This window comes from Pocillopora damicornis, chromosome 6 (assembly GCF_964200805.1).
Source record: "Pocillopora damicornis chromosome 6, jaPocDami1.2, whole genome shotgun sequence".
In the NCBI taxonomy this organism is placed as follows: Eukaryota; Metazoa; Cnidaria; class Anthozoa; order Scleractinia; family Pocilloporidae; genus Pocillopora; species Pocillopora damicornis.
This window is the reverse complement of record NC_142675.1, coordinates 20,611,444-20,624,659: the sequence shown is the minus strand read 5'-3', so window position 1 is coordinate 20,624,659 and position 13,216 is coordinate 20,611,444. Positions and strand designations below refer to the sequence as shown.

General features: G+C 38.8%; 2 protein-coding genes across 2 annotated transcripts; one reads left to right on the top strand and one right to left on the bottom strand.

Annotated features, from left to right (window-relative positions):
* The first annotated feature begins 415 nt into the window (after positions 1-415).
* On the top strand, positions 416-2,888 carry LOC113675331 (uncharacterized). The gene has a single exon (XM_027191892.2). It carries the CDS (start codon positions 687-689, stop codon positions 1,731-1,733), a length of 1,047 nt encoding a protein of 348 aa, XP_027047693.2. The 5' UTR covers positions 416-686; the 3' UTR covers positions 1,734-2,888.
* A 140-nt stretch (positions 2,889-3,028) lies between these two features.
* Positions 3,029-13,029, bottom strand: LOC113675286 (signal recognition particle receptor subunit alpha). The gene is made up of 13 exons (XM_027191840.2): positions 12,849-13,029; positions 12,536-12,619; positions 10,766-11,102; positions 10,069-10,195; positions 8,660-8,819; positions 8,024-8,124; positions 7,362-7,480; positions 6,908-6,994; positions 6,360-6,532; positions 5,427-5,640; positions 4,806-4,891; positions 4,076-4,252; positions 3,029-3,607 (listed from the first exon to the last, which is right to left on the bottom strand). The coding sequence occupies exons 1-13, from the start codon at positions 12,963-12,965 to the stop codon at positions 3,479-3,481; spliced, it is 1,911 nt and encodes a 636-aa protein (XP_027047641.2). The 5' UTR covers positions 12,966-13,029; the 3' UTR covers positions 3,029-3,478.
* Between the last annotated feature and the right edge of the window lie 187 nt (positions 13,030-13,216).

Sequence of the window (13,216 nt, the reverse complement as noted above, 5' to 3'; positions counted from 1 at the left end):
GAAGATTGAATTTAGCTTAATTGTCTCAAAAGTTTTGTCCGCGGGAGTTGGAAGACTTCGTCATAGCATCAACATAGCAAATCGTAAATATAGAGGTTAGGGAAAGCGTTAATGACACGAGAATTTTCTCTAACCTTTTGATTCATAAATAATTGAGCAAACGTAATTAGATTCTGAGATAAACAAGAGTCCATTTTACCAATTGGATTTTAAACTGGGTAATCCTCTTGTGCTGCTCTCAATTCATCGAGTCTGTTCTTACTAAACAATAGCTGCTTTGTTTAAGTTTTTATGGAGGAGAGCAATTTACAGTCTTGTTTTTGTGTAGCTAAAACAATCGCTATGACAGCTGGTTGTTAACGCTTTTTTGTCGCATATTAAGCTATTTACATCATTAGCTGCATCTGAAGGGGAACCATGTTTTTCACAGCTTCGAGAGAAAGCTGTATTTGTCTTATTTGGTCGGTATTCACAACAAAGGCAAGAGTTTTGAGGGTGTTTCAAGCAGTTTTAGACTTGAACATCTGACTGAGCGAACTCTAGAGTTCGTTTCCTGGACGCAAACCAATCTATACTTCCCCACCACTGTAACAGGATAAAGCAAACAGCTTCCACTGCGCAAACGTATTCAATAGACAGATAGAGGTTAGAAAATTTATTTACCACTCAGCGCCACTCGCAACAAGATGACTTCAAAACCAGAAACTGTAAAAGGGACGGCCACGACCGAAGCTACTCCTGAAGGAGAATACCGCGGATGGGCCGGGGCTGGGGCCGGGGCCGGGGCCGAGGCCGAGCCGACAGCTGAACCGACAGCCGAACCTCAGCCCGAATGGGATATTGCTGTGGAGACTTGGGGAGTCGCGTGGGAATTTCATCAATATGGACTCGGAGCTCTATTCGGTGTCACCAGTTTACTAGCGTTTGTGGCGCTGGTGAAATTATTTAAAATGGATAGGGGGGCTCGACAAAAGAAAGTGTCGTTCGTTGTGCTGAGTCAAATCTTCATCTTCGGTTCATCAAGATGTCTCTTTCTGTGCATTGACGCCTATCATTCAAAGAAGCATGTTTCAGCGAAAGTGACGAGTCTACTCTGGGGAATTGGACAGCCTTGTTTGATTACAGCGTTCATGCTGATTTTCTTAGTGTTGCGAAATGCTTTAGTGATGAAAAACAGATTTCAAACCTGGTATACGACAAGAAACATAACTTTGGTTACTCTTCCTTACTACATCTTCGTGTTCACATCTGAGGTGATTGCTGCGTTTATTCCAGCTTACAGCGGCTTGATACTGGCTTGCCAGGTAATAAACATACTTCTATATATCAGCCTGGCCTTCTTTTACTCATACATTTCCTTCCTTATTTGGAAAAAGCTTCACACTGTGCGAGAAGGTTCGTCGAAAACTCTAGACAGAGGAACGCAGACATTTTCTATTTTCAAACGTTGTGTAACAGCCAGTGTAGGCGGCTTTAGTATCGCCGTCATGCATCTTTACGCTGCGGTCAGCGTCAGCGGCGCTTCATCCCATGCGCAATTCATTTCGCCGTGGCCTTGGTACATTTTCATGACATTAATGCGGTGTCTGGAGCTGGGAATGTCCTTACTGCTATACACAACAACTGCACACAATAGTGCTGGTCAAAAAGCTTGTAGGAAGATAGATGAGGCATCGGTGACCACGATGCAGTCAAAGACTGTCAACAAGTCGGAAATAGATGACGACAAATGAGCAGAGCAAGAGCTGGATCCCAATCTTCAGTACTTGAAAAATGCTCATAGATAATAGGGCTTTTTCCAAAATGTCCAAAATGATTATCTGTAGGGCAAGTTCATAGTTATAATCATAATTTATAATAATGCTAGCATCAAAATATTGAACCTTTTTTGCAATTTTTCAAACTTTCGAGAAACCTCAAGGCTGTATTATTGAACTGAGCGCGTCAAAAGCAGACACAGTCATGTAGACCATTAGGAATTGGCAGCCAGAAAGGCAATATTTATATTCCAATTTTAGACGTCCTTTCTAGGAGGGTTTTATTGGCCAAACCTTAAGCTGCTCCTTGTAAGTCTCAATTGATTTCTGGCACACTTGTGATCGTTTTTACATTGAATATAGATACATAGACTGCATATTTCCAAGCCCGATTTGGAACATAGTCCAGATTAGTTAGCGCAACAAAATGCGTACCGTAATGATTTGACTTTGTACCCGGGGCGTTTAATGGCTTTTAATTGGTATCTCAGGGAGGGTGCTTATTGAAATCAAGGTGCCTATTAGGGACAAGACACTTATTCCTTTTTTGAGAAACAGCAGAATGTGACGGAAACAAAGCTTTGATATTTATTTGAAAAGGGTCAGAAAGACTGAAAAACGGACTTGTTGTCCCTCGTCGCAAAATTTTGAGACGGAATCTTTCATTTCAAGAAACTGTAAGACCACTGTTCTTGTCGTGAGGCTTAAAGTGAGCAATTAAGGAAAGATGAACCTCGGTTTATCTCAATGTAAATGTACCCTAAAAGTGCTATTACTGAAACTGAGTAGGGGCGTTCATTGGGATAGGGACGCTTATTCGAATAAGTGCACTTATTTATAAAAAACAGTATAGAGGGGGGCCGCTTATTGTAAGAAGGGCGCTAAATCAGATCATCATGGTACTTAAATTTCCAAGTATCGACAACCTTAACTAGATATAGTATACCTGGCAACAGTTCTTGAATTTTCCTTTCATACTGGTGTACAAAGATACAAACAAAGATTTTGAGTTTTGAAAACTACATTTATAGCATTTTCTCCTCTGACCTGCGTTAATAATAACCAAATTAGAAATGATTCGTGTGGTCTAATCGTCTAGGAGAGAGTAGTCTTGACAGGGACTGTTGTCGGTGGTAGACTGACGTTTCGACCACCTTACCAAACGTCATCACGATAATCATAATCGAGTGAATGCGACCGTTTTTGCTTTAACTGCTAGTGATGATTAAAATGTAAAGTAACTGTTAATAGAGTTGCCAAAAACACTAACGTTGACTTATAATTTAAATTTTATTATTATATTATTCTTGCATTTTTTCTCTGACGAATAAAAGAAGGTGGGAGCAACATTTTTCGTTCGTTCACTTCTTGACCAGCTTTGTTTTTTTTTAATTTTTCTCCTAAGGTTTTGCGGTTGTCCTCCTCTGTCTAAGAAGAAAATTTTGGAACCAGGAGTGGGAGAGTGGAAAAACAATCACATTAGTAATGCATGGCTTTGTTTGGTTCATCATAATAACTGGTTAGACCTGTTTTTTCAAACCCGGCCTGGGACAAACTCTCTGATTCCCGGTGACGTCACACCCTAATGGTTATTCTTTCCCTTACACTGAACAAATGCTAAATTATTAGTCTAAAGTTGGAAATCTTATTATGATTGTTTGTTTAAAACCAAGGAAGATGTTACACTTCAAAAGACGAAAATTTCACTCAGTTGTCAAGTCTCAGGGCCTCAACAAAGCATTGACGACGGCCTTTACATTAAGGCTCTTCAAGTCGCTGTAAGTCTGCCCAGTGCCCACGAACACAATCGGCTGGCCTGTGGTGTACGTCATGGAGATAGCAGCACCAACCTTACAAAAGTGATAAAAATAGCGATGGTCAAACACCAAAGGAGGCGTGAAACGTCAAGTGAGTTACTAAAGGCAGCTTTTAGCAGATTAAAAGGTTTGACAAGTGGTAAACTGCCTTGGGTTTTTATGGATCAAATTTCGATTGACCAACGTAAAACTAAAGTCACAGAAAAGCTAAAAGGCAAATCAGAACAAAAGAAAATATCACAAGTGGTCTAGACTTTCGCCGTTTTCTCAAATTCGGTGTTCCATCCTTCTCTCTGCGGGAATGGAGCGCGGACTCGTTTCCTATACAACGGCTGGAAAGGAAGCTTAAATCAAAAGGAGCTAACACTAAAAACAACCAGAGTGCCTGACACGTGGAAAATGCTTATGACTTTGGTTTTCGACACCAATCACAGACCAAAACAAAGCAAAATCAATTATTTAGCTTTTAATTGAAAATTTCTCTGTAGCATGTCAAAATACCTTATCATCGATAGTGTCAAACTTGGTGAGGACAATACCATCGATCAGACGGGGGTTATCAGACATTGAAAAATCCGCCAGAGCCTGGTTAAACTTCTTTAACTGGTCTACGGCTTCATTCCCTACCAGGGCCTCTCCGACAAACAGCACCAGGTCGGGACAGTTGAGTTTGATCAACTGAAACAACAACAAAAAAAAAAACAAACAAACAAAAAATATAAATATATATCAAATTGTTCTTGGTCACTGTCAAGCAGCACTTCTTGAAGTAAACAATTCTAAGGCGCGTTTCAAGTTATTATCGTAACCGTCTATAAGGAGTTTTACAACAGTACTAAAACCCCAAACTATGAAAGGCTAGCGGGTAATTATGAGGAAGTGAAATCGTTCGGGGTCTGCTCGGCGTGAAAAGGTTTTATGGCCATGCACAAGCACACGGAAATACAATATGAAAAGGTAGCGAAAAAAAATCAGTCCGGGATCATAGTATCCGCAGAAATGTAAAGTTATCATCATTTTTAAAATTTATGGCTCCTCTCTTGACGAAGTGAAGGACCAGATACACCCATGGTCCCCCCACCTTATCTTTCGATAGTGTATCATTCTGGACGACACACTTGTGCAAAATTACTTCACTCTTCTTACATTTGCTGTCATTTATCCGTTGTCCATTTGCATTAAATAGAAAAGCAAACAAGGAAGAAAAAAAACAAGGACAAACGCTGCGTACTTTAGACAAGGCTCGCATCAAAGGCTCGTTGTCCTGCATTCTTCCGGCGGTGTCAACCAATACAACATCAATGCGCTGTTCCCTGGCTGAAGTACGAACAGATGTCAATGTCAATCAGCATAAAAGGAAATTTCACAAGAGCCAATGAGAACTCAAAAAAGCAAAAAGCAAACTGCGTAAGGCGCGGGAAAACGAAAGTGAAGAAGTCAAGACCGGTTTTAGTTTTGTGTCTGATTGCTTGATGGGTTGGCGCCTTTTTTTTTTTTTGACCAATCACAGCACACAGTGAAGCCAGACCAACGTCACTTTGGAGATACCACGCAACATATTCGCTGTGTGCTGCTACTCCTAACGAACCGATGAGGTCCACTACTAAGGAGTAACAAACGACTATGGTTCATCAGTCTACGTATGTCATAAGCACGCAGAGCGTACAGAGTGAGACGTGGCGGTGGATCTTTCGACACGTTAATAATTACCTCAATAACAACTAATGTCAAACTACTATGTCATATTCCAACTACATAAAAAAAAACGTTTCCCAACTTATTCCATAACAAAATAAAGACAAGGCTTAAAAATTTATTATGCGAGTGCCTACAACTGTTGAGTCAAGCTTACCAAAATTGATGGCGTCCATGGCAATAGAAGCAGCATCTTTACCGTAGCCTTTCTCATACAGCAGAACAGATGGAGGTCCACCGCCACTTGCTGGGGGATGAAGAGCGTTAAGGTGACGGACATGAGTCCTGAGCTGCTCGACGGCTCCAGCACGGAATGTGTCACATGCAGCAATCATCACACGGAAACCATTGTCAAGCAGCCAAAAGCAGATCTGCAAACACAAATTGAAAAAAAGAAAGAAGAAAAAAAAAGGCTGCGTTTAGCAGTTTGTTTTCCTCCATCCTCCACAATAGCGCTTTTTCGCAAATGGCGGGTTGGAAAACATTTTAATATCTTTCTCTATAAACATTTGTGTCCGTCAAATTTCAATGAAGTTTTGAACATTTCTTTTGACGAGAGATGTTTTTTCTTCTTGTCGCGTGTGTGCAGCAAAGGAATCTAGCTCTGAATCCTCAAGAAGAATCGAAACTCAGACTTTAGAGTTTCGCGCTTCGATGCTCTACCACTGAGGAACAGAGACTTTACGGTGAGTCAGACCATCACTACGTTTCTCTGTGAAACGCGTCCTGAAAACTGCAAGGGTCAACAGTGCCGAAAGCGTTATGCACGTAAACAGAATAAGAACGATGGTGAATTTTTCGTTCGGCCATAAACTAGACAAAGACGTCTTTTTCGTCTCGTCAGGAGCATGAGGGTAGCGATTCCTTTACGAAAACGAAAAACCTACTAAAATTTCCCTCGCTCACGGCAAAGGGCTTCGTAGCTCTGTTGGTAGTAACGCCCAGTTGCTATCTGGGAGTTGGAATCCCGTCGAAGCCCGAACTGTTTTTTTTCTTTTGCATGAAAAGTACTTAGTTGGATTTCAAGTCTTTTCCAACCACTTGACAAGGACATAGGACACGTTTCTTCACAATGTGCACCATGTTTTACCTTGGCCAAATTGGTTGATTTTCCAACACCATTTACACCACAGAAGGTGATAGAAAAAGGTTTTCCACGTTTCTTAGCATCCATTGCATCACGCAGGATGTCAATTCTTCTTCGTGGCGACAAAATCTGGACCAAAGATTCTTCCAAGCTTGCTTTCACTGTCGATGTTACGCCTTTCAAGAGAGAATGTAACATGATAAGTAACAAACATATCAACTGAGGTAAAACTGTTCCACACTTCAGCGGACAGAAATTTCATGTTCGTCTTCATAGACTTGGCACCTTTTAACTTTTCCGAACTACAAAGTGGGTGCTTAAAATAATTAACATTGTATTGAATTAGGTCCTAGTGAAGTATTACAAGAAAACTCACAAGCACTGGCAAGAACTGGGAGGGGGAGTGGGAGTGGGGGGGGGGGGGGGGGAAAACATGCTAAGGAGTGGCATCCCATTACCGCTAGTTGCTTCTTCCCCTCGAGTTTTGAAGCTTAACTTACATTTTGTCTCTTAGAAAAGCTAGGGTGAATGTTATCAATACATGCTCTTACCACTGAATGTTCCCAGCACTTTGCCTTCCAGTTTGGTAGCCACTGAATCACATAACTTCTCAGAAATATCAGCTGCGACATTCTTGGCTGTGAGCATGAAGGCAGGACAAACAGATGGAATTTTAACCTGAGAGTGAAGAGCATCTAATTTCTCCCTAAAATACCACCCCTGAATCACACATGTAGATCAGGAGAACAAAGGAAATAATCACCAACTAAAAAAGGTCTTGATTGTTCAACAAATTCTCCTTGTCAGCACCTTAGGAGATGTATACAGAACAGTATGGAGAATATGCATACTGACGTTAGGGTGTAAAGGGCTAAGGCTGGTGCTGGTTCCCTCTAATACCACAAAAATATACACATGCTTGGTAAATCTATCTCAAAGAAAACATTTCATACTCCTTCATTTTGGACTAAAAGGAAATCATTTTGTTGATAAACAAGTCATTACCAATTAGATGCTCTTTCATCTTGTCCAAAACAGGATTGATGTCATCAAGAGTAAGTGTCTTTTGCCCAGCCAAGCCTTTGAAGAAAGAGAAGAGTCCTCCACCAAGACCAGAGGACTTGCTGTAATAGAAATTAATAAGTTAACCCATCACAGATGAGACAATTCCAAAATTCTGATTAATAGCCGTGATAGTATTGAAAAAAAAAAAGCTGTTCTTGTTCTGTAATTGTAAGTCTGTAGAGTTACATTTGTAGGAAGAGGAATCAAAGGGAAAAAAACTATGTGCAGTGTGAGATTGAGTTTCTTTTTCTTATTATTTTTTTGGCCTGTTTCTCAGTTACATTAATTTAAACATGGTGCCAAAGAGTATAATTACCTCTGCCCTTCCACATGATTATGACTAAACCAAAAAGTAATCATTACTATTTTTCATTCTATACCATTATTGAAGGGGACAAAATACTGCCACACAACAGAAACAAAAAATAGTAATTTTGTATTTTTTCCTTTTGTCTTATAATGACAGATCTGGAATACCATTCAAACAATACCAAACATTACAAGATGGCTAGTGTTTCATATAAAGCAAAACAGATATTAGAGGCATAAAATTACACATTAAAATGTATGTCAAAGGAAAAGAGCAACACTTTTTTGCACACCTCTCTTCAGCAGGCTTACTGACTTCTTCCTCCTCCTCGTCTGACTCAGACTCGTATTCCATTGGTTTTATCTCACCCTGCATTGTTCCAACCATGGGTCGCTACAAGATACAGTGAAAAAAGGTTAACTAAACTTGAGAACTGGAGGGCACTTGGGGGTGTAGATACTCCCCCCTAGACCGGTTGCCACTCCTCTGCAGGGTCACCTCCCACTTTGCTAGCACTTTTTTATACTCCTTTAGTGAAAGAGGCATTGTGAAGGAAATTGTCCGTATTCCTAAGAATAAAACACAAGTGACCAGGCTAGAGCTCAAACCTGACCATTGGATCCAAAGTTGCCCAATTCTTTCCCGACTTATACAAAAAATTTGTCTTCAGCACATTTATAAATAGAACAAAAACTTGGTTTAGTTATTTTTTCTCTGCTGAGCTACTTGTTCTTTTCCCAACAATCTTTCAGTAATGACAGAAAAATCCTTTCAATATGTTAGCAGGAAAATAAGTGCAGAGACGGTTGTTCATGTGCACACATAAAGCATCATGATGATGATCATCATCAACGGGGGTAATAAATCATTAGATCAAAGTTCTAAATGACTGCACTGAATGTCCAAGTAGAATTTCTCATTGTCTCACCAGACTCTCAAGGTCTTCTTCTTCATCATTTCCATTAGTGTGGCTGCCATTACTGTTGCTGTAGTCCAAGGTCTTTCCTTCCTGTGAAGTTCCAGCATTGTCCCACCTTCTGTCCTCCTTCTTGTTTTTTTTCTTGGCTGTAGCTGTTGGTGAACTTTTACTGTAAACAGCAGCACAGCTTAAGTATGTGTCCCTTGCACCTAAAGATCTGACTTATTCCTTCTCCTCTGAATAGCTCTTAAGAGTTAGGACAAAACCTCATCAGAAAACTACAACTTGACCTATACACCATCAACAACCTGACTCATTGTTAAGTATTGACAGAGGCAAAATCTTCAAATCCAGGAACATTCACTCAGTTTGACAAAATTTTGTCAAATCTGCCATTTTTGTTACTGCCTGCATTTCTGGACATTCATGACATACATGAAGAACAGCTAACTTTGATACAAACACAGTTTCCTCCTTTACAGGTGGTAACTAGTAAACATTTATCATCTATTATACTTCTTATTACTGCTTAAAACTGCTTAAAATTCTTGAAAATTCAACAGGTAAAAGGATTTCTCTATCAGTTGAAAATCTCTTTCACCTGTTGTGCTTACAATAAGGGAGAATACTGTAAACAGAGGTGCAAAGTCCCTGAGATCAGTGCCATACCACTCTAAGAGAAAAACTCCATGATAACAATTTTCCCTTACATGTTGTACTCCTTCTTTGTGGAACATGGACTAACATTGCAATAGGAGGGGGAAGGAAAAACATAATTAGCCAAGTAGCATTCTGCAGTTTGGTTTGAAGTAGAGTATGAATTTCAGGCAAGTGATTGAAAGCTGGTTATAGAGACCACAGTCTCCTCAGTTCAGTTTTGTCAACTGTACAACAACTACATGTAAATCTAGAGACATTTGGAAATTGTATTGTGCGAAATTTTTTAGCCATACAATATGGAGCAGCTCTAATATCTCTCTCTTGTTTACTGATTTGATTGAATGTACTGTACAGGAAACTACAGATTTTGGAACCAAAAGTGTCAAAGTCTGTTTATAAAACCATCAATCCTTTAACCCCTCAGAGTGACTAGCATCTAATTTTTCTGCAAAATATCACCCTTTAATCATAAATTAAAGGTTACAAGAATGAAGGAAATGAACACTGACTTAAGAGGCTCTTGATTGGTAAACAAGTTTTCCTTGTCAGTACCATAGGAAATGGAGAGAGAACATTGTAGAGAATCTGAATGCTGTTAGCTATAGTACAAAGGGTTAAATGGTTTGTGCTAATGCAAATCAAAAGAAAGAAGGTTCAATCTTGAAAGCAATCTTCACAGTACACCACAAATCTTCTTCTTAAACTGCAGGTCACATATATGATTTGCATATATTTACAGTCAGAAATAAGGTTCAAACCTGATTGTTGGACCCTTTGTCATCTTCTTAAAGAATTTTTCCCGATTTAATCTGATCATTTCCTCATTTGTGGTATCATTTTTGCCTTCAGCTGAGGGTGTCTTTCCATTGGATGGTTTTGAATCAACTGTTTGAATTAATTTACAACACTGTTAGCAAAAACTATTCAAAAGACTATCATTTAAGTTTAGTGATACATACTGTTAAGGTCTTTGCTAAATAACATATGGATATCATATGGAGAAGATACATGTTAATCACTTCTGTTGAATTTCTTCAAAAGGTCTTGTTTACCTGGGAGATTTATTGATCTATGTAAGGGACCCTCTGAGATTCTTTCTTTATCAGGGAGAGCAAAGGAAGAAAGAGCAAATGTGAGTATATGAAAGTCATATATTTGAACTACGGATAAAGACGTGAATATGAAAGAGATCTTCGCAGTAATGAAGACTACTAGAGCAGTAGTGAAAATGAGACCTGAAAAAAAATTCAGGCCTGTACGGAATTTTTTTTCAGGCCTTATTTTCACTACAGCTCAAGTAGTATTCATTACTGCGAAGATCTCTTTCATATTCACGTCTTTATCCACAGTTCAAATATATGACTTTCATATACTCACATTTGCTTAAACTCAGAAAGGTTGTATCTATGTTATCATAATAGCAAAAACACAGTAGTGAATGAAACATGCTCTTACCTTCTTCCATGACCTCTGCCTTTTTGTTCTTAGCTCCACCTTTCTTTCCAGATTTACCACTTTCTTTATTCTTCTCATTCTTGTCAATCTTGAGTGAAGCCACCGTCTTCTGTGACTTCTTTGATTCTTCAAAGGTTCTCATTTTTGCAGGGGCTTGCGCTTCTAACTTGCTTCTTAATTCTGCTTCTTTGAGCAATCTGTTGAAATCTTCATTGAACTCATAATTCCTCATAATTCCTGCCTCAAGATCATCTTTGTATTTGTCCCTAAACTCTAGCTGGATGTCATTTAGTAGTTTGTCCACATATGACAGCTGTAACGTCTTCTGAAACGCAACCTGACAATAGAGGAGATGGATTGAAATTAGTCATGAGTAAAAATCTACATACCATTTTTCCTGTTACATTATAGTTTTCTGGTAAAGATATGAGAAGCTGACTCATCTCATGTGAGACTCTCATTTCATCACAACTAATTACAGGTCATGTAGGGGAACAATGAGGTCCCAAAGACCTCTTACAAAGTGGCTTCCCACGTACAGAAATGATCAATTCTGACGACACTCAGATGAGTTATTCAATGTGAAATTTCAATTAGGATGAGTCAGCCAGTCTCGTAATATACGCATCCTAATATGATCTTAACATGTGTACACTGAAAACTAAGGGTTCTACAAAAAGAACCTGTGCTAAGCCAGATACAAAAAACCACTATAAAAAACCACTCTTTACAAGAGGCTAACGTATTCCTCATCTAATGCAGCAGCACAATACCCTGAGGAATGGGTAAACTAACCTGGTTACAATGCTAATCACAAAGAAAGCTCAATGAATGTGGTGATATTTTACAGGGATTTGGAAACAAAAATTACATCAGTACGAAAAAAAAAGAAAGTAGTCTAACATAAGACTGACCGACCTAGAATGACTTAATTTTCCCACAAAACACCTAAATAATCCAAAACTTCCATGATGCCACATGAACCTCTTCCACTAATTCATTCCCATGTCACTCAACTGTCAGAAATTACATCTTACAGCAGTTTTGTCTTTCAATGTTGCTCAACTAAACTAAGCCCCTTTCCTCATCATAAAAATTGAACAAAAGAAGAACTAAAAAAAAATTTACCCTTCTACTTCACAAATAGATTTTAAGTTTCTATGCCTCTGTTTAGTAATAGATCACAGATGACTTTGAAATATGGTAAGAACAAAAAAGGGGCACATGAGACACAGGCGAGTGCATCACTGATGTTCTTACCACATTTTGAGGTCTTCTGATATCTATTACTGTACAGACCCATGGCAACATAGAATATATTTGTTTTATGTGACCAAAAAAAGCAAAATGTTTTTAATGGTGACATCATCCATGGGTCTCTCTTCTAACAGATCATGAGTAAGAACCACTCAAAACAGGAGTATAATTCAGCTTATCATATATAAGGAAATTCCTGCTTAACAACTCTGGTTTGTGTTCATGATGCTCACTCACACTGTAAGATTTCAGACTAACTGGACTTAAACCCCAAAACTTTTTACTTTCAACCACAAAAAGAGCATGAAAATAGACTATGGCATCAACTTAGGTTCAAGATGTAAAATGAGGCTGGGCTGGTCAAAAACCTTCGCCGAAAACCACTCAGATCAGCCAAGTATTAAAAAAAAAGAAAACAAAGACAATAAATTTCAGAGTTAATTCAAATTAATTTAAACAAAATAAAAAACAAAGGAAAATAGTTTTAAATTTACGAATCATACATCTACTTACAACAAACACCAATTCAAACTCATTGTCGAGTTTATATTTCAGCGTTAGAGAGCCGTGGGTGAATGAATTGCTCCCTCCACGTTCCTAAATAAGATCAAAAATACAAATTTTTCTTTCCCTTTCAAATAACACCCGGCCATGAAGCATCCAAAAATATTTCTGACTTGATACCGTGGTCAGATATCTACGAAAATAATTTGAACCGTCTGCTAAGTGAGCGGTAAAATATATTTCCCGTTTCATAGAGCTACGTACACCATTATAGGAAATCAACAAGCCGGTGAAAAGGCAAAATTCCTGGTTAAAGACTCACCTGTAAAATAACACTGCGAATGAGTTCATTGACTGGAAGTGTAAAGGATTGGCATGTTCCTTGAAAACACCAAAGAACGATGCCTCCTTTAGAAAATATAGTGAAAAGATCTAACATATCGTGACGTATTATTTCTTCAAAGTTTCGTTTCAAGATTAAAAGCTACTCCCAGAATGCATCAGAACTTCATCAACGATTCAACTTCGATCCCAGGCTACCTCTAAAAAAGGTTTCGAGAAGGTAAGGAGACGTACGTACTCACATGAATTTTCATGTTGTCTTCGGAGCTGCAATTCTTGTGATACAACTTGCGAGAGGCCTACGCATTTCCCCCATTATTCCCAGTACTACCACAACACTGCTACTGC

Bases quoted from the DNA above. Each gene is read 5' to 3' on its own strand.
- LOC113675331 (XM_027191892.2), top strand. From the start codon at position 687: ATGACTTCAAAACCAGAAACTGTAAAAGGGACGGCCACGACCGAAGCT.
- LOC113675286 (XM_027191840.2), bottom strand. From the start codon at position 12,965: ATGTTAGATCTTTTCACTATATTTTCTAAAGGAGGCATCGTTCTTTGG. The intron at 8,820-10,068 runs GTTTGAACCTTA...TGCTGTTTACAG, and splicing joins ACAAAGGGTCCAACAATCAG to TAAAAGTTCACCAACAGCTA. The intron at 6,533-6,907 runs GTAAGAGCATGT...CTCTCTTGAAAG, and splicing joins AGTGCTGGGAACATTCAGTG to GCGTAACATCGACAGTGAAA.